Here is a 25021-nt window from a genome sequence, read left to right as displayed (position 1 = left end):
TGCTATTAATAGTGACGTGTAACTAATCAGATGGTGATGTGGGCGGGACACCGCGACACACGTTAGTTGAGTTTACTGTCTGATCTCCGACAAGTTTTTTACAAAACCAAATCGCCCAGATCCTGAAATGGAGAGGACAGAAGAGTCGCCTACTGGCAGCTAGTGAGAAGCGTCGGTACGCAAGTAAAAGTAACGCTACGCACATATGAAGAAGTGCCCGTACTGTGGTGCATTCACATACTGTAAATTAAGTCTATGAAGTGGGATTCACTTTTGCAACGTAGCGCCATAAAAGTCAGGGGAATCCAATCCTTTATTGTAGAAACACTGAACACCATATGCAACATATTCTGGATGAAAACAGATAGCATAACATACACTATTAGCTATCAGTCACTCACTACCAATGTTTTATCAGTTGAATAATCACTTCTTCAATAAAGAATGTCAAATCTATTATCCAGTTGACCTCGTGTATGAAATGTAGCTCTGCAGTATTAAATATGGACGTCAAAATGGCTCGTAAAAAATATTGTGGATCATAATAAAAGCTGAGTCAGTCTTTAAAAATAGAATAGATTATGTAAGTGATGATAGAAATTACTTTTAACATTTCAAAGAATTCCCTCCAGAGATTTTGCATTCATTTCTAAAAGCTACAATATGTGCTTGGATTTGGTTGTGGTCAAAACTTTTTCACAAATGTCAGAACTGATTGTGTCACTTTTCCTTCATTCTGTGAGATTGGTTGAAACACATTAAAAGAACTGAACAGGAAGCCTGATCTTTTGTTCTTCCAGTGAAAATAAAATCCACAGATGAAGCAAGTGAAACCGATTTTTCTTTCCCACAATTTTGATCCATATCTCATTCATCACTTTATGTCAAACAACTTGGGCGGCCTTCCCGTAGTATAATTTTGACTGACATGGCGTTCCATTTGCATACACAAATTAATCGCCACCATATGCGTAGAGATTAATGATTTATGTCACAGGGCATGACTCTCTGGTGTTACAGTCAAGAGGCAAGCAATCGAGCACAAGGATCCTTTTGTGTTGTTCAGAAAAATGTTCAGTGGCTGGCTGCAAGCCATGTGTGTGAGTGACAACTATGTGCCATACCAAAAATATGTCAGGCCCATGTACTGAACCAATCTATAGTGGTTTTATACCTGGCATGCAAACCACATTTCTCCTACTGCTGAGAAGAGTTACATCTGTTGTCACATTCTTATTAAAATGAAAATGAAGCTTTTGACAGATGGAGACTTGCACAAGTGTCGCTGCTAAACATCTTGTTTTTCACTATGTGCCGCTAAAGTAACGTGTTTGTTTTCAATGCAGAAGTGATGGGCGGTTGTTTTGCTGAATCCAGAGAAGCTTCATGGGCGTAACTTCAGAGCAGTGACAAGATAAATTACCTGGAAGAGGAAGAGGCACAAGAAGCTGCCAGACTGAATGACACTTTCATGTAAATCACGAAGGATGAACTGAGGGCAGCCAGACTGGTGGGATTTGCAAAAAGTGTATTTGATATATTTTCAACATGTGCAAAGTGAATTTGATGCTGGATTCATAGCAATTGTGATGAATAGTAAAATCATATTTTGTTCACCCACCCTAAAAATGGATGAAAATCTTCATAGTTTTCACTCTTTTTACAAAATAAGCAGCTGTTGTCAGAGTGATTCTGGGATGGTCTGGAAATGGCTTAGACTGACAGACACGTTGAAGCGTTTTGCAGTTTGTCAGAGTTGAGTGAGGATTCAGCTGGATGCAGGACAAACAACAGCACCAGCCTGTATTTGGGCCACAGCTTCTTAAGGGATTTTAACCTGTTTGATTTTTTCCTTTCCTATGTTAAATATGTAAATAAAAAATCAAACATAATTTGTAAAATAATGAATTCTGCTGGCTTGAGAGGAAAAGTCCTTTATTTTATGGATCAGTTCCCTCATTAAAGCAGCACAGTAAACAGGCACAACGTTGACATGTTCAATCATTGGTTTCCTCCTGGTTGCTGAGTGCTGCTTTGGTTATTGATCAAGGTCTCTCCAAAGTCTTTATGGTGCTTCCTCTGACCTGTAAACAAAACATGTGTGGACCTAAATGAACCTGTATCATACATGTTAGAAACACTTTAATGTCAGGCATACTTGCTTACTTACTTATCTTTTACCAACATGTACTTTCCAAATTGCACATATTCAGTATGCATACTTTGTAATATCAATCGGTAAGAGTAGACATATGCACAGAGTAGCATGTCCACCCTCATACAATCCATCATCTAACAGTGCTTGGCTCAAGTACAATACTGTATTGATGAAGCGCAGCACTGTAGTAGATTTGACCCATGGATCATTAAATAAGCAGATTGCCATAATGGAAACTGAGTCTTCCCCGTCAGCAGATGTTTAGTAAATGCAACACCAACCAAGGTTATGATGAAGGCATCGAGCCAGAGAGCTGTTCAGCAGGAGAGCTCCCTCCCAGTGTTTCTGGACTTCTCTCTACTCCGAGGGAAATCCTCAAGGAGCAAAGAGGCTCTTTTCAAAATGTCACATCCAGCATTCTACACCGAACGAAATGACGACAGGTTTTTGTTGTAATTTATTGTACAGTGACCGTGTTTTGCTTGCAAACATTAACACCACTTGAGATTAGTTTTTCTTTCCTCCTGTCTCGTTTTCAGAGCACTGTTAACAAATAGAGTCGAGCAGCATCACAAAGGTAACAAGTGAAATCCAATCGAATTCACTTCAGGTTCTGTTGTGAAACACTGGCTGCAGACAAATGCACTGAATAAATGTACGGGACAAGAGTATCGCTGTGTTTTTATGTAACTGATGGGCACAGCACAACATTAACATGCTTCAGTCTCTACGGGCCAACTGGGGCCACACGTACAGTGTTGTCCCACATGGCCTTAGATAAAAGCTCTTTCAAATAAAACGTGCTTTTCTATGAATGATTTGATTTGTGAGATCAACCTCGTGGGTTAAAATCAGTAGTAAAGGATTCAAGATGTGAAGTGGGAGTTAGCTTTAACCCTCTCACTTACCTGAATTGTACAAGATGTTAGCACATTAGTGTTTGTGCAGTATGTTCTTTGGTCCTGTAAAAACTATTTTGTGAGCTTTATAATGTTCTGTGTCTGTTGAGAGCGTGTCAGGCGAGCAGTGTAAATTTCCTCAGTCCTGTACTTAAATATATTTTACTTGAGTATCTCTATTTTAAGCCACTTTATACTTGTAGTACACCATTTCAGAAAGATATATTGTACTTTTTACTCTACTAGATCTATTTGACAGCTACTTATTGTGCAGATTGTGATTTTTAGATGCAAAATATATGATAAACGATAAAACATGATGAAAAGTTCCTGATTAAATAGCCCAAGAGTATGTAAAGTAATTACAGTTGGCTCCAGCTCAACCTGCTCCGCCTGAGTAAATCAATGAATGCAGGAGTACTGCTACTTTGATTCAACTCTATGAAAAATTTTGAGATTGTTGTTAGCGTGTTGATGTATTTCATTACATTATATCATATAGCTGTTCATGTGACTATTATTCCACCCTATAACAATCAAGTAAGGTGACAGGTTTCCTGATTTACAGGTGAGTACAACAGTGCCATAGCAGAACAAAATCTCACTTTCCAGATTTACAGAATCCAATAAAATCACTGCCAGGTTATTTAATGAATGAATGTAAAGCCCTTTGGTGTAAAGCCCAATCTGAGGAGTAGCAGGATTGTCAGTTATAGCTGTGAGCCATACAATCTGAACTGTGAGAACAATTCAGGCATTGAAAAACAACAGTACACCTCTCTACACTGTGGTAATGATGGGTGGTTTTAGAGATTGAGATCGAATGTGCGTGAAGACGGACCCCCTGCGACCCTGAACAGGATAAGCAGATTAGATAATGGCTGGATGGATGGATGTTTCCATTAGAACACAACATGTTATTGTTTTAATCTGGGATTAATTTGAATCACATGATGAAATATGTTTCCTTTCACAACAGACTAGAATCAAAACGTGTGGTTTGTTACAGAGGACATTTTCCATAGTACTTTGAGTGGCATCAAAAAATCTTCAGGGGGCACAAACCTGGCTGTAGCCCTGAGGGGCACCACCAGGGGGCTCTGGTTTCAAAGCCAAATGCAGCCAGGGGCAACTGAATCACTGATGCCACACTTTCCAAATCTCAAACTTCAGCATAAGACCTCAACATCAACAAAACATCAGGATCTCACTGCACATACTGAAGGACCCAACACCCTTAGAGCAAACAGCCTATAGCATGACCTTAAATCTGCAATCAATAATAAGAACTCATCAGATGTAACAACCAAAATAAAAGACTTCAATTTGTTATAAATTCTGAGAAAGTGTGAGTCATTTCTTTCTGAATTCCTGTGTTGGAACATTTCCCACCTACAATGAAAACCACAGACAACTCTTCACAGGACCACACAGGGAAACACTGCTGCTGCTCCTACAGGAGGTTTTACCATATAAATGAAGTCATCTCAAAGGCCTTTTTCCTCAAGGTGCAATAATGAAGTGCAATCTGGATTTAGAAAAGATGTCTGCTCCCCTGTGTTTCATTTCATTTCACCTGGAACAAAACTGGGTGTTTCGCAGACACTGTGAGCGATGTGTCGTGTAATACAGACTGACTGGGAGAGGGCATTTGTTTGTTTGACAGTATCTGTCCTAAAAGGCAAGCAAGTCTAATGGGATTTTGCCATTTGTGAATTCTCTATTGTATACATTTCCATCTCCAGTGGACACAGAGTCCTCCAGGCTGGCACGTCTCTGTATGTTAGCTGTGACCCAAAAGGTCTGCCTTGTTTCTAATTTCCTCTGTTTATTATATTCCTTTGTATCAAAGCCTCCACGTTTCACAAGACCACCGTGGTAGCGGCAATCAAATGTGGACAACGAGACAAAATACCCAGCTTTTACAGACAAAACCTCAAGGGGTGAATGAGTGTGTGAATGTGTGCGCATGTGCTGTGTGTGTGTGTGTGTGTGTGTGTGTGTGTGTGTGTGAAAGAGAGAGGGATTCCACAGTGTGAAGTGCTGACATCTGCTGCAGGCCCTTGCAGGGATGGAATGTGATACACTCCTTTACACAAAGGACCTTGGCCCTTGCAGCAGGCATAAGAAGACCTCTATATGCCCCTCTCCACTGGGGCAACACACGTATGAAATGACTGTATCAGTGCCCCATGACTTCTTTTCTCAGCCATTTACTTTGATTAAAACCACAAAAAAACCTCCCTTCATACCTTGATGCTGGAGAGATGGCTGCTCTGCACTTTCTTTGAGGTGGTAGTTTCTGAGCTATGTGAAACTGGGGGTAAATTGCTACAGCATTGCATCATGTGTCTAGCTCAATGGGTTCAATATGTGTCTCCAGCGCTCCTTTGATTGTTGTGTCTGTGCTGCACCAGACTTACCATATAGCAGGGGGATACACTGGTGGATTTTGCCAACAATAGGGTGGGAGGAACCACATGAAACGCAGTTGATGAGCTACAACAGTGTGCCGGGCAAGAAAGGAAATTGGGAACAGGAGGGAATATTGTTCCAAGCGGTGTCTCTGCTTTGATATGACAAATTGAGAAGCCCTTAAACATTTCCTTCCACAAAAACATTTAGGCAGAATGCACAACAGCGTGTTAAAAAGTCTAGTGTGGGTTCACATTAATCTTTCATTTCTGTATTTGGAGAATGAATCCAGGGTTTAAACAATCACTCCATGGTTAAAACAAGCTTACTTAGGCATATTTTCTTATGGAAACTTTCCTTTTGAATCATAAAGGTCCTGATGTGAACATGCATTGTGGACTTCAAGTATATGTTATAAATTTGATGGACCATGATGCACTGGGCAAAGAAAAACATGTAAGCGAGCCACAAAGGCCACAACGTTGTAGCCCAATATTATGAGTCAGAAAAACACAGTAGGAATAATTGGTGTACAAACTGTAGCAAGAGAACTGTGTCGTATATAATTGTCTATAGGCCCAATTGTCACATCAGCCAAAACTACCTGGAAAAAGTTTTCAGTTCTGTAAAATTCACAGTGATGAACAAAAAAGGACATAAGTGATTTAAATCAGTGGTTCTCAAAGTGAGGTCCAGGGACCCCAAGGGGTCCTTGAGAGGGTTCCTGTGGTTTCCCAGCAAAAAGGGGAATCATTTATTTTTACTATAATTCCATCCTTACGTAACACAATGACAGAATATTTTGGTCATAGCTTTCAAACACTTTCTGTAATAAAACATCTTAAAGCAAAAATCTTATCAGATGCAGGACCGTGGTCTAATCTGTGATGTGAAAAAGTTATAGAAACACTGTTTTAATTAATATGAATTAAAAAAAACAAAAAAACCATCTCTTCTTAGATTTAGTTTTAAAACTCGACTTTTATTGGGAGGGACGAATTCAGCAGCAAGTCTCAGCCACTGTTGCAAAGTTGTTCCATAAATGCAAACTGAGACAGATAACTCGACTTTCATTAGTCATTCATTTGGTGTTAAATATCATTTTCTATTGTGCAGGAAACAGTCGTAAATTCTTATTATTATTATCATTATTAATTCTATCTCCTTGATAACAGGCTGTACTGAGCTGCTTCACTCTCTGTTATCTGGAGACTTTTCTTGGAAACTACAGGAAACATGTGAAACTGTTTGCAACAAGTGGAGCTGTATTTGCCAATTTGTGAGGCAACTTGGGTGAAACACCTCCTTGGACCAGGCAGCAACTGAATAGTTAACATCCCGGGGAGTTTCCTCGGCTGGGAAGTTGTACTTTATGTATAGCACCTGTTGTGCCGTCAGTTGGCAGTCTCCAAAAACCCAACCCTAGTCGCGCAGCGATATTTTATCTCAGTCTCCACCAAGTTATGACTCAAGACCTCGCCAGACAACAGAGCTCGTCTCGGTTCTGCGAATGATTTCTGGGTACAGACTGTATCAGGTTGCTCTCTCGCTGTCGTTCTCTGTGTGTGAGCTTTTGCTGTAATGCGTAAAGATCTGCGAGGATTTATTCAGACGGAGTCAAGACAGCACCGTGGACGCGCGCTTCAGCAAAAATGCATCTGCGCATTTCAAATGATCTCGTACCATAGATGATGTGCGTGCGTAAGGACGTTTTTACAACTAACTCCAGGATTATAAATACTTAAAAGTCAAACTTTGTCCAACTCAGTATCCAACTTTCCACAGAACCAACAGGTGCGCTCTTGCATTACGCAGCAGCGGCAGGTCAGGAAGCTTTGGAAGAGGATTAGTCTTGATTTAGAAAGTAAAAAAATTTCACTTTCTCCGGGACTGATGATTAAGATTATGTGGATTCTACTCTGCTTTTACCCTCTCCAAATGTGTCCAAAGCAGCACTGGTGCCCTGTAAACGACGCATGTGTGTGGTGATACAAACCATCCCGTCTCCAGCGTTTTGTGATCGCCAACCACCACTCATCCAAATGATCCTTCCATTATTATTCCTTCTTGCATCGCTTCTCCAACAATATGGATCGGAAGCTGAATCAAGTCCTGTCAGCAAATTTCACCTTCCAAGTGTAAAGGAGCAAAACGGTGAGTTTTCAGTGCGTTTTGTTTCATGAACTCTGGAGTTTGTGACACACATCACAAAATGCTCATTCTGACTGGGCTTAAAGCCATTCTTAAAAAAAAAAGAAAAAAAGAAGGAACATCTTGCTTGAGTTTAAACTGCAATGAATGAGAGCGTTTCATTCAGTTCAAACAGCATTATCCAGGATAGGAAGTGCAAAATTACCTTTTACCTTTAAAGTGTAGCTGTGTATGTTTAACGGGGAAAACCCTCTGAAATTTCAGGTCCCCGGGGAGAAGTTTTCCCTGTGATCATAAAAAAAAGGCTCCATTCATGCAGCAGTCGCTCCGGGCAGTGTAATTTGGTTACCCTCTGAACTGCACTGAGCTGCACTATCAAATTCAGAAATGCCGTTTTGTCAATGTTTAATGACACGTCCAGGTAAGGCTGAAGTTGATGGTCTGTGTCTATTTCAGTCAGTAATGACCCTCCAGTGATTTCTTTCCATCATGAATTTTTGGCAATCAAGTGGTGGCAGGGAGTGTGTAGTTGGAGGCCATCTTTCAAACCCAGAATCAATTTACTCTTTCCCACTGATTTGTGTCGATTATTTTCTCCCATCCTGCTGAAATTTTGTTTATGCATTGCTCGTTTATTTTTTAACCCTCATAACATTACTATCTTCCCAATTAGCTTTTTATGTAGCCTGCATATAAATCAAGAAGGCAGGGAAGTACAACACTACCAAGCCAGGACATATTACTACAAAAGGAAGACCACAAAGACTGTTTTGCCAAAATGAGTCCATCCTTAATTGGCCTTTGACCATGGGCTTCTGAGGCAAGTGAGATATGAGGTTTGAATATAGATGCATATTCAAGCTCCAGCTGCAGCTAACTCTGCAAGAAAACCAAAGAATTGGAGTAGCAAAATGTGTTTTGTATGTTTGGACTGACATATTGTTAGATTTTAAAGACCAACATAAAGAGAAAACAGACCTCACAGGGAGCAGTTCAAAGTACCAACATGCCAGTACCCTTCAGATGCTGCAGTGGTCAAACTTCATTCATTACTCAGTCTTCTGTAGCCGCTGGGTTTGACTGGCCTTGTGTGAGGACATGCAGCGCTGACTTCACTACAGTAACAGTCAGGGCTGGGAAATCAGAGCCTCCCGCCGGGATCTCCAAGTTTAATCAGGACGGCTGAGAAAGGAAAACAACAGGGAGGAGGAGAGTGGAGGGAGAGGGATGAAGTAGGTGGGTGAGGAGGAGGAGAAGGAGGAGGGGGGGGTGTAGGGGGAGAGATGTTAAACTGTCAAAGAACTCTTTAAAACAGCGGTCACACGTTGGCTGAGGGCGAAGCTGGCCAAGCTGTCTGTGACCTTTGACTGGAGTGTCTGAGTGCTCACCGTTCTGGCACGCTTGATTGCTGATGCTCTGTGAGACAATTTGATATCGATCCGGGGGATGAGAGAGAGCCAGACCCGTCTGGCATGTTTAATAGTAGTTGCCTGGAGAGTTACAGTCCCCAGTGATATTAAACTTAGCAATCGGCCGATGATGACTCCATAACATATCAGAAGGGGCTGTCTCCCATTGAGGGCCAGTGCTATGCAGAGCAACTATCTGTCACAATAACTGACTTTGTCTGAAACGTCTCCAGAACGCTAACAGAGTGGGCATGAACTCCCAAAAATAAATTTTGCGTGCTGCGGTCATAAATAATGTGAACATTTCCTTCCTCCGCCACTGAAGATTTTGTTACAATAACATGAATTGCACATGTCATTTTCATGTGTTCACCACATGGCTATAAGGTTTCGTGGTTATTAATAAAAACCAATGCTAAAAATGACATCTGCAGTTGCACCAACAAAAATGCTTTATACAGTTTCAGAATTGAAATAGGATTGAAGGAAAATGCATGTACCCATCCACCATGACCACCACCACAACCTCCGGTTGTGTCCTCAAGTTATTCATCTGTTAGAAAAATCTGCCTCTCACTGTTGTTTCATAGATGATGTAATTTAGCTCATTTTCTCTTGATGATTGGTTAAAGTATCTGTTAGTAAGTTTTGTTATTGCTAAATAGCCAGCATTAGCATTAACAGCTGTTTACTTACCAGTCTAAAAGAAACTTTGTGAGCTCAGCATCAAACTTCATTCCTTTACTCAACAAAAACTGTGTCCAACTGTCTCTATCACATCTTCTACTTTCACTTTCCAATAGTGACTTGCTGTAGACCCCAATCTGCCAGAGCGCATGTTATAACCTCTTGTCTTGTAACCGCAACGATGGGCAAAGTTGTCGTCAAGTGACATCTACAACTACAACTATGTTCAGCTGCAGAGACAACATAGAAAACAATAAGCCCTTTAAAGTCCAAAAGGTCATAATTTATATCACTGCTCCCTAAAAACCACATTTGTACACAACAAATTAGCACTAGCAAATATGTTTTACAAGAGACGTAATGCTGCCTAGATTACTTTTTGTTTATTAACATAAGTAAACTTTTATATTGAAAGTATCCTTTTTTGTTTTGAGAACTCAAAGCATTTTGGTTTGGTCCGAGTTAAAAAGTCAGTGCTGACTCAATAGCATTGACTCTTTCGATATTTAACTAAAACTCCCGTCTCTCTCTCTCTCTAAGATTTTCGTTGCCTAAACCTGACAACATGTGTGGTGCAGGGCATGGATCACAGACAGACAGTGTGAAGGTCCTGAGCTTTCTAGCCTATCCATTCTGGCCAGTAAATATAATCCAGAAAGCAATAGGACCATGATTTGTCATAAAACCACAGGATTTGTAGTCTGTGCATTTGATAGAGGTATTTTTTAGAGAAAGTTGAATGCATGTTGTTGCAAGTCTAGGCAAACAGACTCAGGCATATGACAATAAAACTACACGGCCTTGTCTTCGAGCCTATTAAATAACAGCCTAAATGAGCTTGTTTCATTACACTGAGATGGCCTTTGTTCATGCTACAGCGTTTACAATGCCTTTTTCCATTAGGCTGTAATTTGCTGGCAGAGCTGCCAGTTGTATAACACTGCATATCCAACTGAAGATGTAGCTCAGCCTCCCAATCACACAGGTCATCTCAGGGGACGCCTCTTCATATCACTTCTCTGAGTTAAGTGGTCTGGCTTCACTTTCCCGTAGAAGGCCATGTTTTCACCCCCACCTAGCCCACCCATGTGCACAGGCCCAGGTCTTATTAGAAAAATCCGGCTGCAGATATTTGAAGGAGACGTGGATTACCTGCAGATATTCCCACACACCCCCCTACCCCCCGAGCGCCACTAGAGGAAGGTATGCACTGGGCTAGACCTGCCAATGATCACAGAGGCTGCTGTTCCGCTAAAGATTACGAGATTAGGGGGAGAACTGGGGTTATAAGGGTCATAGGCCCAAGGGGGGAACATGTGCAGTTTTTCTACGTATAGCATACATACATGGAGGACTGAAGATACAGAGTTGCATTGTGCATTCATTAAATTATGATGTAGACAAATAAGCAGTTTAGAGCGGGGATTTAAAAACAGGAAAGAGACTGGGTGGCCTCGTTAGGAATCATGCCTGTTCCAGGTGTAATATGAAGTGTACATCACCCATTCATTCACAGATGACTGAGAACAGTTGTTAATAGCACACTTATAGGGTAGTGAAGTAGGAGGGGTTATTTTGGTCATTGAGGGCTCCGCAAGTAAAAGTCCTATTCATTTTCAGTCAATTTTAGGTGACTGACAGGTGAAGCATTTCTAAGGCTTGTTTTGGCTTGAGGTCTTCCTGTTTGAATGATTGAACATTAGCAACTGGATTAGAAATTATCTGGTTCCTTGATAAAAAGCCAAAGGTAAAAGCCTGTATAGATAAAAGCTTGAAGGTAGGAATCGACTACAACTCTCAAGAAGCGTTCTGGTGAGAACAAGCTACAATCACAGTTTAAATTTCTGTTGAGTAATTCACTGATGGCGAGTTGAAGCTAAATATTCTAGTTCACAGACGCCTGATGATACATCCACCAGTTCTCAGCTGAAGCTGATAGGTATTTTAGTATTTAGAGCCATAACATAAACCTATTGTATTATTGAATTACTTTGTCTCTGTTGTAATTAAAAGAAAACTTTGAGTCTGAAAAAAAATGGCCTCACATACAAGGTTAAGCAACATTATGTTGCCTCAAATTATATACCATTTAAGAAGCATCACAATCCCTTTTCTCCTTCTCTGCCAATTGTTACCAAATCTGTCCTGACTAGACCAAACGTATTGGTTTATATTGGTTCAAGCCTCTTGTACTGGCAGCTACAAGTGTGGCCAGCTGGCATTCAAGTTTCCACTATGTTATTTTAAGTGGTTTCCATAGTGCTTAACTCTGTGTTTTAATTTGAAATTACGATACGGCTCTTAAACCGGTGAAACAAAACTAGCTGGTCTTGGAATCTCCATTCATTCTTTAATACAGGTCAGATGTTTCCTGAGCCTGCCTCCCTGGGAAAGCTTGTTTCCACTTAGGAGAAGCTGTGCTTTGATGGATATGCTTGAATGAATGAATGTAGCACTATGCAGTTAATCATTGTAGTGGGCAGTGCAATAGCAGCCGGTATGCTTGGCTGAATTAAAACCATCAAAGAAAATGGATGACTCGAATGTTCAATGAACTCAAAGAGGGCAACAGTTACACTGAGTATATCACTATTGTCAGATGAAAACCACATGTATAAAGAGAGGTTTGTCAGGATGGTTAAGATGATTTCTTATTTTCTCAATGGAGTCAATATAGTTTTTCATTTGAACAATAGATTTCTAACGGCTACCATGCGAACATTCAGTGTAAGTAAGAAAAATGAAAATCTGCAGTTAAGTGATTTTTTTCCACGATAGCAGCAGTACAACCCCTCATCCACTGAATACAGGCATGTCTATGTCTCCTGGCAGGAGGAGTTTTTCCCCTCAACATCTCACTCCAGAGTGGGGGGACCCTGGATAACAGTGTCTATGTTTTCCCTGTCAGCACTATTTGAACATGGAGTGCTGTATTTGGCAAGCAAAGCATGCCACCGCCTGCCTGCTGTTTGTCATTTCGGGCAGCAAGAGCACCGTCTCCCACACCACCTCAAACGGCCAAGGGACTTTTCAAGGGATCTGGGTCACAGGTTTACGTTTTGCTGAAGAGAAAATGCTCTCTAAAAACCCAGTCTGTCTCAATCAATGTGAGTGAAGTTTACTTGCAGATAATGGTTTTTAGATTTGCAGGTGATGGTTCTAATGAGGTCAAAAAAGTAGTAATGCCTTGGTCTCCAAAAAGTGGATGAGCATGATGCACTAAAACCTGCAATAATAGATTTGTTTGGCCACTTGGGGGCAGCACAACAAGGTGTGCATTCATAGGGACATAATTATAACCCTATAAATTTGATATGGTGAACATGTTAGCAAAGAGTAGTTACACATCCTGCAGCAACATTTGCATTTATTTAGAGTCGTTGCTCACTTGATAGTTTTAAGTTTCCTTTAAACTCTATTTTGGGCTCCGCAATCTTCGGGAAACATTTTGGTATTTGGCTGCTAAATGCTCTACTATGTTACCCAGCTAGTCGCGAACAGGGTCTTTCCACTGTCTGGTGCGAAGCCCTGATAAATACGGTGAATTTATCAGGGCTTTTTCACTGAAACAACCACCTCCAAACAACCACTTTCATACACATAGTCAGGATCCTTTATAACTATAATATAGTTATAGACATTCCACCCAGATCAACCATTTCTATTTTTTGATGTCTGTTGTCAGCTTGGACTCACATTAGTTTAAATGGATTTCAATGGTGACAATATGTTATGATGGAAAAAAAATATCACATGTCCAAGAAACACATCCATATGATCCATAGGCTCTGAATTAGATGTGCAGTTTCATGGTATCACATCAGGGGGCGCAACCATGAGATATTCTTGTTTTTTCCTACTCTGTCAAGTAATCATGCAAATACTGAGTGTGGATCTCCAACAATTTAAGGCTAAATCCATACAACCCTATTAAATCTATTTCTATGTGCCTGTGCTCATAGAAATTTAATTAGAATATATAAACTCCTCTGCCCTTTGTAACATACATGCACAGCTATGCTGCAAGATGAAACACAGTTAGGCCCACAGTAAAGGCTGATGGCATCATTTGATCTTTGAGGTTTTTACTGGAAGCAATTGTGAAATGGTGAAAAGTATTGGACAAAAATTCACTGATTGCAAAATCATAAAACGGTGGAAAACTATAAACAAGTAAAAACGAATTGGTACAGTGACAAGAAAACTAGGTCCACAAAAGTATATAGACTGGCTGTCAAGAGTAGTTACATCGTCCCCCATGTAAGGACATACTGTATAGTTAGTAAAGATGTCTGTCAATTTTTTCTTGGTCACATATTTGACAAAATGTTAAACTGCTGATGTAGTAGCAACAGAAAGGTCACAGGGTTCAATTATGAAGCAAGTAAGCTTGCAAGAAACTGAGACGTCATACATGCCCCTGGGAATAAGTCACATCCTTATTCTAGCTTCCACTGAAGTTCCATAAAACAAGATACTTAACCTTAAGCTTCTGAGTGGCCAGTATCAGAAGTTCATTGAGTGTACTTGCAGCTACCAGGTGTGTCTGAAACTGTCTCGGTAGAAATCAGGGTGTTGGTGAGAAAACACATTCATGCTCAGCAAACATTTCTGAATAAATAATATCTTGCATAATGTCCTTGATGTGGCAGTGTGTTTTTCGTCTTTCCGTTTCTTATCAGTTCAGCATCTGTAGTGGTCTCATTGTCTGGCCTCCATCTGCTGCCCTCCAATAAGAAGCACCCTATCAGTAATATTACCAGTTTGCAGATAAGGACTGTCAGCCGGTTACACCATCAGCTAGGCAATATCACCATCAAATGTTTGGCTTTGTCAACGTTTCGTTGCAAATGCTTTTTGTGAAAGCCAACATTTCATTGGCAGTTGTAAAGATTACCACTCTTCCTCACAAGCAAAATAAATACAGATAACATTTCTATCTTGTTTTTTTTTCCTTATCTGCGTAAAGGAATTACTCAAATCGAAAAGCAATTAGGCTTCCTTAGCGGATAGACTTGGAGAATGTTATCAGCTGCCTCTGCACAATGACTCAAGTAGCTACAGTCTGACCAGCTGGCACAGAGCAAAGTAGCTCCACATGAAGCTGTCTGAATAAAACAAAGCAAAAAAGATGGAGCAATTGTGAGTGAAGCGCATACCTCTGAGAGTCCCAGAGCAGAAAAATGTACAGTTTATAAATTTAGACTTCTGAAACAAGGCGCTGTAAATAGTCCCAATGCTAACATTGATTCTGGCAGGCAGAGGAAAGAGTCTGCCTGGTGCAGTCTAAACATGAAGGTTGGAGTATGTCTGCCTTAAGTCAAGATTACTTGTCCGAGCAAATACCTGTCATTCACTGAGGCAGCTTCGTTTCCTTAGCTCCCTTTGTTTTTTACTTGGCTGATTGTTGTCCTGACCTACTACATATTGATGCTCTGGGTCAAAACACATCCACAAAGACAGGTGGGCTCACATTTATTGCAGCTCTGAAGAACTTGAGGGTCTTTTTCAAAAACATAAAAGATATGCCATTTCCATTCAAAAACAGAAAATTTATAAAGTAGTCACCCTGACCCAACCAATTCCTTAAATGCAGATTCTGCATAACATATTACTTTTCCATGGTTTTGTATAGAAGTAAATTAAAACACTACAGGTGAATAAGTTGAAAAAAATAGATAACACCACAAAACTTCCACAGTTGACTACTTACATTAAGACAATATTTTATTTTTATCTAATTAATTCTGTGCTAATTTGTATAAATTAATGTTTAGAAGAAATCTAAACATTGGATAAAGCTAGGTTCAAAAATTTTGTTTGATTTTGTTGACATATTAGAGTCAAAGATTTTTACAAGGGGAATTTTGGATATCCCTTTTTATCGCTCCATAAATAAGAAAATACAGTAAAAATCCATTTTCACCATGTTTTTGTGGATAAAATGTTATATAAATCAGGCTATGAATAGTAAAATCCCCTCCGGCTCGGAGTGTAAGAAAAAACTCATTTTAAGAAAACAGCCTTTAAAGACACTTAATGTTTTGTAAAATTCCATACATTTCTATTTGAAACCACTATGTACAGACACAATAGTGAAATGACCATGTTTGGATCCGATATAGGGGAGGATAGAGCGAGGTTCACAACGATACCTATGATGACAGGCTGCAGACAGCGATCATGCTACTGCATGTTCAATGCTGGTAAGTTTAGGAGAAATCTACAGATGCAAATAGACAGTGTAGTAAAATAAACACCTAAATGTGTATTCTGGACCTTTCCTAGTCTGAAAGAGGAAATGATATGAAGCAAAATAGCCCGAAATTTCAAAATTGACTGGTGCATGAAAAATAAATGTTAGGGGTTCATCAGAGGTTGAGTAGCACAGTGGTAATTTATCTACATTTTGCATTGAAAACTGAGCATGTCAAGGCAAGCAAATGTAGCCGATGTATCTCCTCAGCTATGTAGCATAATAGTATGAAGCTGTGAAAGGTTGTTTGATCTACTGTAAATGCTGGCAAAAGTAATTCATTCTTTTTGTTGCAAAACCAATTCCCTCTAATGCAGAAGCCTCCATTGATAAAACATTTGGATCAGCTTGAGGCTGCAAGGTTTTGGAACATTGCCAGTACAACACTGTTTTCATACAGACCTCAGATGTCCTGTGAGTATTGGTTGTCTTATGGCAACTGGAATTCCAGTCGGACTTAAAATCTTGGCAGTGAGATGAGTTGACCTTGGTAACCGTCTCTGGAGGGCATGTCTGCATAGCTTGGCAGATGTCATCACCTCCCATCAGAGAGGTATTTCAAAGTGTCCTCTAATGACTCTACTCTTCAATTCACTGGGTGTCATGGGCATCACCTTGCAGTTGACTGACAGGGAGCCTGACCCAGAACAAGTGCTGAAGAATCCCACAGCTGTGTCTTTTATGATAGAATAAGAGTTTTCTTGGTAACACTTAAACAGTTGGTAACACAGTTTTCTGTCGATATGAAACACTGAGTAGTTACCAAGTAAGATGTAAGAAACAAATCAGGAACTAAATTCTAATTGATTAGCAAAAAGTTTCTGAGTGACTCCACTATACAAGTTAACTGAGAACAGACTGCTGCACTAATGAACCCATGTCTCTGGCCATGTTCTTAATGAATAATCCCCAGTTTGCTCTAAATCAGGTGTTAAATGTAACATAATCAATAGCCAATCATTACCTCCTCATTCTGTGCATATTTCTCACTATTTGTGTTCCCTATTTGTGAAGTTTTAAATGGTACGACAACATTAGTGCATGAATGGCAGTAACTAAATAAATAATTTATTCATTAATCATGAATCTACATCATAGCAACACACAGAACATTTATTTAATATATCGATTATTGTAACCAAGAAATGACCCAAACTTATTTAAGTCTGTTGTCTGTTGTCCTAATAGAATAATGTGTTTATGCTTCATTCCTCCAATATTTTTGTCCCAGAATTCCACTCTGTAGACAATGTAGCCACGTTGCTTGATAGCAACAACCGCCTTGCCTCAGAGGTCACTATGTGCAGACACAGCACTGTGGCAGAAACAATCCCAACTGGTTTCACTTTGTCTCCCTTCCTCTTCATTATGATATGAAGTCTGTCTCGCGCGTGTGAAACCGAGCTACTAGATTCATCTGATACAGCAGAGACATTTCATGGTTATCAAGCACCATCATTAAGCATGCTAATTTTAGAAAGCAGCAATGGAGGTTACTGATGTGTGAACAGCCTCATACAGTTTTGAAGACACATTGGACACCTCAGCACAGAAATTATGTGAATCCCTAGTTTTAGGGGTTGAAAGGAGAATTAAATATATAGTTACAGCTTTTTAATGATTGCTAAACATTATTGCGCAAATAAAAAGTGTGTGCTGTACTTACAGAATTTATGGGAAGATTAAATATTTTAAGCCCAGATAATTAGCTTTATCAATAACACAAAGAATGCCAAAACATATGAAAGCTACTTGTGTTTTTTCTGTTACTGAATGGACTTACAGTGTGTCACTGCTAAGGTTTTTTTTCTCCATCAGATCTTATGCCAAGGATTTACAAGGCGGTAAAGATGGCGACTTGTTTGTCAGGTGACATGTTGGATTATGTCTCACTACGTATATTGTCAAATATTGTTTTGGAATTGCAGTTTTAGTCCTTGTTGAAATTGCACACCTTATGTGTGATTTGACACTTAATAAATGAAAGGTTGCAATAGAAAAAAAATGCAAGTAAATGTCAGAAAAAGTAACTAGTGCACTCAGGTTTATTAACTTTTAGTTATTGTACATTATACCATAAGGTCTTGACTATCCACCGTTAATCTATGTGTTTAAAATGAGATCTTTACATTGGCCACAGCTGATTGCATTGTTTTGCTCTTTTATACTTTTTATTCAGTGTGATCTCATGTGCTTCATGTCATAGACACCATTGGGACATCAGGCTGGCTGGCTTTCCTTGCTAGAGCGCATTATGCCTAGCTGAACTGATGTACATCTTAACAAAATTGCTTTTTCCTCTCCATGTATTGCTCATGTGCATGTGGATCCTAAAGATGCTCAAATATTCATCCCTCTAAAGTTTATATGGACAGATTTTTCTTGCTTTCAGTTCCCATCACCTGAAATACTTACTATCTACAATACTATTTAATTCGTCATACATGCCCCTGGAAATCAAACTACCACTATGTCTTCTTTATGTGAGAAAAGAACCAGAAGCTATTAAATAGAGATGTGAAATATCCCAGCTCTAATGCATTTTTTTTGGGGGGGGGTGTAAAAAACACACCTGTCTCAGTAATCATCGGTGCAGCGGCGTGCCATGCTGGCTGGATTATGTCACCTAGCACATGGTGAGATGTGATATACGACGCTATGCCAGTGGCATACAGAGACTGTAACCCAATCACACATACTATTTTGAGAATGTATGGCTTTTCCCAAAGCACAAATAGGTTTTCGGCGCAGACTGGATACGCTCTGCCACGGCGTGCTTACACTTGGATCCCCATGGGAGGGTATCCATTTCTACGGCCCAAATGGAATGAAAATGCACATTAGCTATTAGGTCTTATGACTGGCTGGAATGATTTCACCAACTGTGTGTGTGCATGTTTGTGTGTAGCTGTCTGCACACCAAACACCATCTTGCAGCAATCTCCATTTAATAAAATAAGAGTGAAAGTACCCCTTTGTCAGACCAGCTCCTTGGTAATACATTATAGTTCTGCAGTATTAGAAAATGCGTGTCTTGGAGATACAGGTTCAAACCCTGTCACTCTAATAGTTTCTACGTTTGGTGATCTGCCATTTTTCTGTGCTGTAACACTCACTAAAAAAGGATGGCTGATACCAAGGTTACAGAGGACATGTCAAAACCCATTCAATTATTTTCTTAGATTAGCTGGGCAGTACATAATATTGTGACACTGGACATGGCCTTTTTTGTTCCATTCAGTGTTGTTGACTGAGGAAACTGTAGTAAAGAATGTGAATGTGATACATTGTGCAATCTTTAACTTTGTTGCAGGAGGATCTGTCCTTGTCCTGTACGATGTAAAAAAATAACTTGGCACCAATACTGACCGACTTACTGGAAAAGTGCACTTCATTCGATCAACAGCCCTGAGCTGAAACACAGACTCTTCCAGTAAGTCAGTTAGAGATGCCCAGTTACTTTTCACATTTGGTTCTCTTGTTACTTGGACATCTAGTTGACTGCTGAAGCAGCAACACTGTGCCAGTGTGAGTAGCTGATTTGTCTCTGCACACGCTGCAATGCATACTTGATGATTAAAAGGGAATCTGATTCTGGTTGTGGTTAGGCAGTTGGTGCAGAGGTGTGGAGAGGAAAGGGCTTAATGCCCAGATGTTACGTGGTTCAGTACCACTTGAGGCATACAGCATATGACAAATTCAGTCATGTGGTGAAAATATAGGCAAGTTTATAGAGGATCTGGAATTACACACAAGGACTAGATGGTGTAATCAAAGGATGTCAAACAAGCTTAGAAGTGGAAGTAATGTGATGTATTCCAATTGGTTGCGTTGTTTTTTTCCATGGTTGTGCCAAAGCACCATGGAAGCCCAGGGTAGTATGTTGTATTCTAGTAGGAAGTATTGGGTATACTGTAATTTACCACAAGTTAGGTTCCTTTTTGACCATACTGCTCACAAATAAATAATAGTAAATGGAGAATCTTAATCCTGGAGGGTTTGGTTAGTTGCTTAGCATTTCTTGCAGCAGACATTTTGACTTGTCGTAGCAGGAAATCACAGGTGTAACTAATAACCTTAATTATGGCTCTACTCCATTTAGGTGTGTCAGTAAGCTGTGCCAACAGGCCAGAATGCGCAACACAAAGGCCCTTGAATTGGCACAACTAAATGCAGTGCAGCCTCTATTTTTGTCATTAGTTAGACCTGTGATTGACAAGTGAAAATGCACAGGTAAAGACAAGTGTCTGTAAACCCTAGAAAAGTCTTAAAGTGTCTAAAATCACGTGTAAATTAAAGACCTTTGGTCTTGAATATAGTTAAAGATAGTGTTTTTAGTCTGGAATGAGGGTGGAGTGAATTTGTATTTCCGTCCAGGAGATAATTAACTTGACATAAACTGGGCAGCCCGCCACACAAGTCAGTAATGGGCATTAGGAAAAGGAAAGCATTAATTATTGGTGTTTTCACAGTCTTTCCCACCTTGGCACATTTTCTGTATGTTAATGTGTACATTGAACACACTGGTCCTGTCGTACAGTTTCGCTTTTTCTGACGTGCTGCTCAGTTGTGTTGTAGTATTCCTAAGTTCTGGTTTTGTAATATAATTTACGCCAGGCCCACTCAAAGCTGTCGAAATAGAAAAACATATATACTCCACTTTGTTTTGGGCTCACAATCAAAATAAATAAAACAATTTTTCACATTTGACAGGGGTGCTTTGTAAAAATGATATCCAGAGTGGATCAGTCTAAAATTGATGGTCTAGCATTGTAGTGTATAAAGCCTAAATCACACACATAACATTTCTGTCTGTATTAATGCATCAGTGTACACAGTAAACAACAGCTGCTGACTTTTTGAGTGCCATCTACAGATACTGAAACACAAAAGCAGATCAGACAAATGTCCCATTCACAGTGTGTTTACAAACATGTAATAACTGATCTGAGATATGTAGGTTCTCCCACATAATACCACTTTAACACCTTAACTTTAACACTTAAACATCTTTTACTGCCAGTCTTCATAGCTCTCTTTTTTCACTCCCCTTTCTTCTTCACAGCGAAATTGTGTGATAATAGCTTAAAGGATGCCTTCTGAATGAGTAATCCTGAGAGACTCTGTAAGAAAAGTATGACAGGTTACCAACCAGTTAGTAGAGAAGGTGTTAAACTCCCCACATCCTCCTTCTCGTCCTTCTCCCCCCACATTTTACATCTGTTCAACAGCCTCTAATTAGGGCTTTTACAGACAACAGCATTAAAATATCCTGGAACCACGCCAGCTAATGAGATGCCATTGACAAGGCAGATCTTTCATGCACAACAACGTTTGTCAAAATCTATCTTTCATTTTCTGCTTTGACAGCCAAGTTTGTTCAACACTTTGTCTCCCTTCACACCTGTTGACAGGCCTTAGCTGAGATTTTAAAGTGGGTCTGTGAGTTGGATGTTTTTGGCGTCGTTTGCAGCATCGGATGCTCATGTTGATGGATTTTCTCAGGCACATTGTTGACACGTTTCCATGCATGCTGTGGACATGAAACATTTTTCACCACTCTGTCGCTGCCAGGATATCTATTATGTTGAACAGAGATAGTTCAGCACTCTGCTCTTGTAAAGCATTTTTCTTTACAGATACAGATGAAAACAGTGCATTTAAAATCCACATTTGTTCCACGTATCCTACATTTTGTTTTATATGCCATTACATTTCAAAGAGTGCATTGGAACATATTAGGAAATTCCAAAACACAAGCATTGTGCAGCTAAATGTTTTTTCCAAAAAGACAGATTAGAATAATGACACCATTGTCCAACTTGAATTCACAATAACATGGTCTTACATCATTAAAACATCATCTTTCAAATTGTACCTACCATTTTAACATGCCCTCAAAAATAATTGATAGTGGAAAGAATCGAACAAATGATGAAGCCCACCATATAAACATAATTTATGAGAGATTTTTGGGAACATGAAAAAGGGGATTGTCCTCATTTACTGCCAAATCTGGCTTATTGTTAGTTGGGTGTGAGTTAATGAAACTATGACTGTTATTCTTTCACAGCTGTGGCTGTATTAACAAGACATAATACTAATATTAATTATAACTGACAAATATGGCTACATATAATACATCATGGATTGTTATAACAACAACAACCTAACAAATAGGTATTGTAGCCAAAAAAAATGCATGAATAAAAGACACATTATTAGTCATTACCCTGGTTTATCACTGTTCATAAGTTTTACTTTATATTTCACCCAACAGTTGGCTAATCAGCAGAGCATTAGTGATTTCTCAGAAACTAACTGCAGTTCCTCATAGCCATGCTAATTACAGGTTGCTGTTTAGGCAACATCTAGTGATTGCTTGGCTCAGGGATTGAATTGTGAAGTTTTAGTGAGAAGTATTTACCCAGATCTATACTTTCTACAAGCACTGGAGAGAGAAAGGCATCTGTTTTGTAACCATTTATCTCAGGAGGTAATTACACGGCTATTGTTCCTTAAATGCAGCTTCATGAATATTCATTGTTTTCAAAGATAAAATAAAGCTTTTAGTGGCGGGCGGTGTACTTCCATTTCTTGTTTATATGTCTGTGATAAGGATTGCATCCAGCAGCGGGGTTATGTTTAGAGGCAAATGGACTCGGATGATTGAAAGGCCTTTTTATGAGCATTCAGAGAGGAGCGCTGGGAGGCCTTTCGTCAAACGGCGGACAGTCAGAGGCTTAATGACCTGTGTCAACAATTAAAAAGGAAAACTGGGTGCTAAGTGCTTAGCATCTCCATTTATTTGTCATTGCTGAAAACATGCCGCAAACAAGCACATAAAAATGAGACCCACTGAGTCTGGTGACATCACAGCAAGAAGATGTTAGTCATGGTGAAGCGTGCATGTGGTACGATGCAAAGGCGATTGAAGGTCAAACAAGGATTGCTCGTAGTTTAAGTGCCTGAAGACAATTAATAAAACTCACCATGTGCAATGAGGGACTGACCATTTGATAAACTGCGATTGCATCTAGAGAGCAACTGATTAAATAAAACAGCAGTGAGTTTACTAGATGTGAGTAAATCATAATCACATTCTTCTTCCTTCTCTTCAACTACAGCAGCAGGATTTTCATTTATTTGCTGGATTTGTTTATATGAAGCTGATTTGTTTTCATACGAGAATTGCTATAGCTTGCATTGATAATTCACATGCAATTAGCCTGCAAAAACAATGTTTGTGTCAGAGGTCCAGCTAAGGTGAAATGAAATCCACAGCCTCATCTGGTGTTCAATGAGTGAACCATTCGCTTCATTCATTCACTCAATTTTTTTTTACTTTTTTGTCCTTACCAATCACTAGTCACAAAAGCTGCCATGAAAGGTTATCATGAGCAGCTAATGTTTATCCCATTAATCAAAAAAAATGTCTGTGTGTGAACGTATAACAACTCGCACAGCTGTGGTGATCTTACTCAGCCTTGTCATTTTACTGTGGATATTTTGCATCATTTTAGCTAGGCTCATACGTTCACATTTGATAACACAACTAAGAGCAGTAAGAAAGGTAGAGGGAGAGAATGAAATGAGGCAATTCATCAAAAGATTTAGAGTTTCAGAGTTTTGCTTTCAAAGACGGTGTACACTACACCCCTTTGTATTTCTTTTAACAGTGCTGCCATAATGATTGAAATACAAATCCTGTGGAAACCCTTGAATGAATGGATCCATAGAGAGCTGCTCTGTGAGGAACATTGCAATTATACAATAACTGAATTCCCCTCTTATGGGAATTAACCTGCAGACACTAAGACACTGCCCCCGTCTACAGACGTTTCCCCTCAGAAACATCAATTTTCCCATTTTCTAATCCTCAAATTGCTACTCATGTCAACTATGAAGATCCACATACAAACTTGCTTGGTTTAGCAAAGACAGCCATTTGGCAAGTCGTGATGCTGGCATGTATGCTCAGATATTGTTCCCTGGGGTTTGGAGGACATGCATTTGGCTTCGGCATTGATGGTGGTAAACAGTGGCCTGGGTGGGTGGTTGTTGGTAGCCGAATTGTTTTGGAAGCAAACTTGTGACCAGGGGGCTGTCAGTTTGAGTCCTGTGAGAATTTCCGGACAGTGAATTAGACACACTCTTGACCTCTTTCAACAACTTTCTGCCGTCACAGTGCTTTTGACCAAAGCAAGAAACCATGGCTGTAGTGGATAGTAACAGGCCTGTATCTGCATGAGTGTACGATGTTACAAGAAAAGAGCAGTTGTGCTCAGCAAACCCTCCCTTGGTAAATACGTAGAGGTTGAAAGGAACACACTTTCATTACCCGGGGTTCTGCACTGCAGCTCCTCTTCTCTAGACAGCTGGGCCAAAAGGTTAGGAAGGCTTGGTGGGGTGGCAGTAATTAGAGATCCAGGGCAACCCGCTTAAAGAAATCGATCTGTATCTGGAAGCACAGCCAGAGACTAGAGAATTTCATTCTTAAACTGCCACAATTAAAATTTTCTTTTACTTGCCTCCTTGTCTGCAGATTTGGATTTATCATTCAATTTGCCACAGCTGAAAATCTAATCAGACCTCTAAAGGCTTTACTCAGATTTGCTTGCATTGCTCCAAGCTCCTTAAAGGGTTGTTGGAAGGTTATGTTTGCTGTGTAAATTGTATAATTTTTTGGAACTGTAGACAGCTGTTGTGTTTAGATGAATATTACTCAGTGGCTACAATGGTTTAACTTTGAGCACTGGGAGGTCTATGTTACTTGGATTTCCATGATTTAAGATAAGATTAAAGTAATAGGACAAGTGGAGGAAGATGTGTTAAGACAAACTTCTCCCAGTGTGTGAATTTGGCATTTATCCAAGTTGCAACCTAAGCTTTACTGAGATTCTAGCACAGATATGTGCACTCCCAGATCAATTTAGAAATCATTAGTTGAAAACATTATTGACCTCTTCCAAGCTGTTCATTGCAGGCTTGAGAGTTTCTGTCTTGGAGCCAGGGAGCTACAAAGTGGATTTTGATCAGCTATCAA

The 25021-nt window shown here is 39.7% G+C and overlaps 1 protein-coding gene across 1 annotated transcript in view; it reads left to right on the top strand.

Annotated features, from left to right (window-relative positions):
- Window positions 1-6853: 6853 nt before the first annotated feature.
- pdgfc (platelet derived growth factor c) overlaps window positions 6854-25021 on the top strand; it is a 45813-nt gene continuing 27645 nt past the window's right edge. The window contains exon 1 of the mRNA XM_023397930.2: window positions 6854-7626. Within this exon, the coding sequence (XP_023253698.1) occupies window positions 7449-7626 (178 nt within the window). The 5' untranslated portion in view covers window positions 6854-7448. The remainder of the gene's footprint in view (window positions 7627-25021) is intronic.

Source organism: Seriola lalandi, unplaced genomic scaffold, assembly GCF_002814215.2.
Source record: "Seriola lalandi dorsalis isolate HSWRI2012SDOR001 ecotype SW California unplaced genomic scaffold, Sedor1 jcf7180002054972, whole genome shotgun sequence".
Classification (NCBI taxonomy): domain Eukaryota; kingdom Metazoa; phylum Chordata; class Actinopteri; order Carangiformes; family Carangidae; genus Seriola; species Seriola lalandi.
This window is presented reverse-complemented; position numbering and strand designations above follow the sequence as displayed.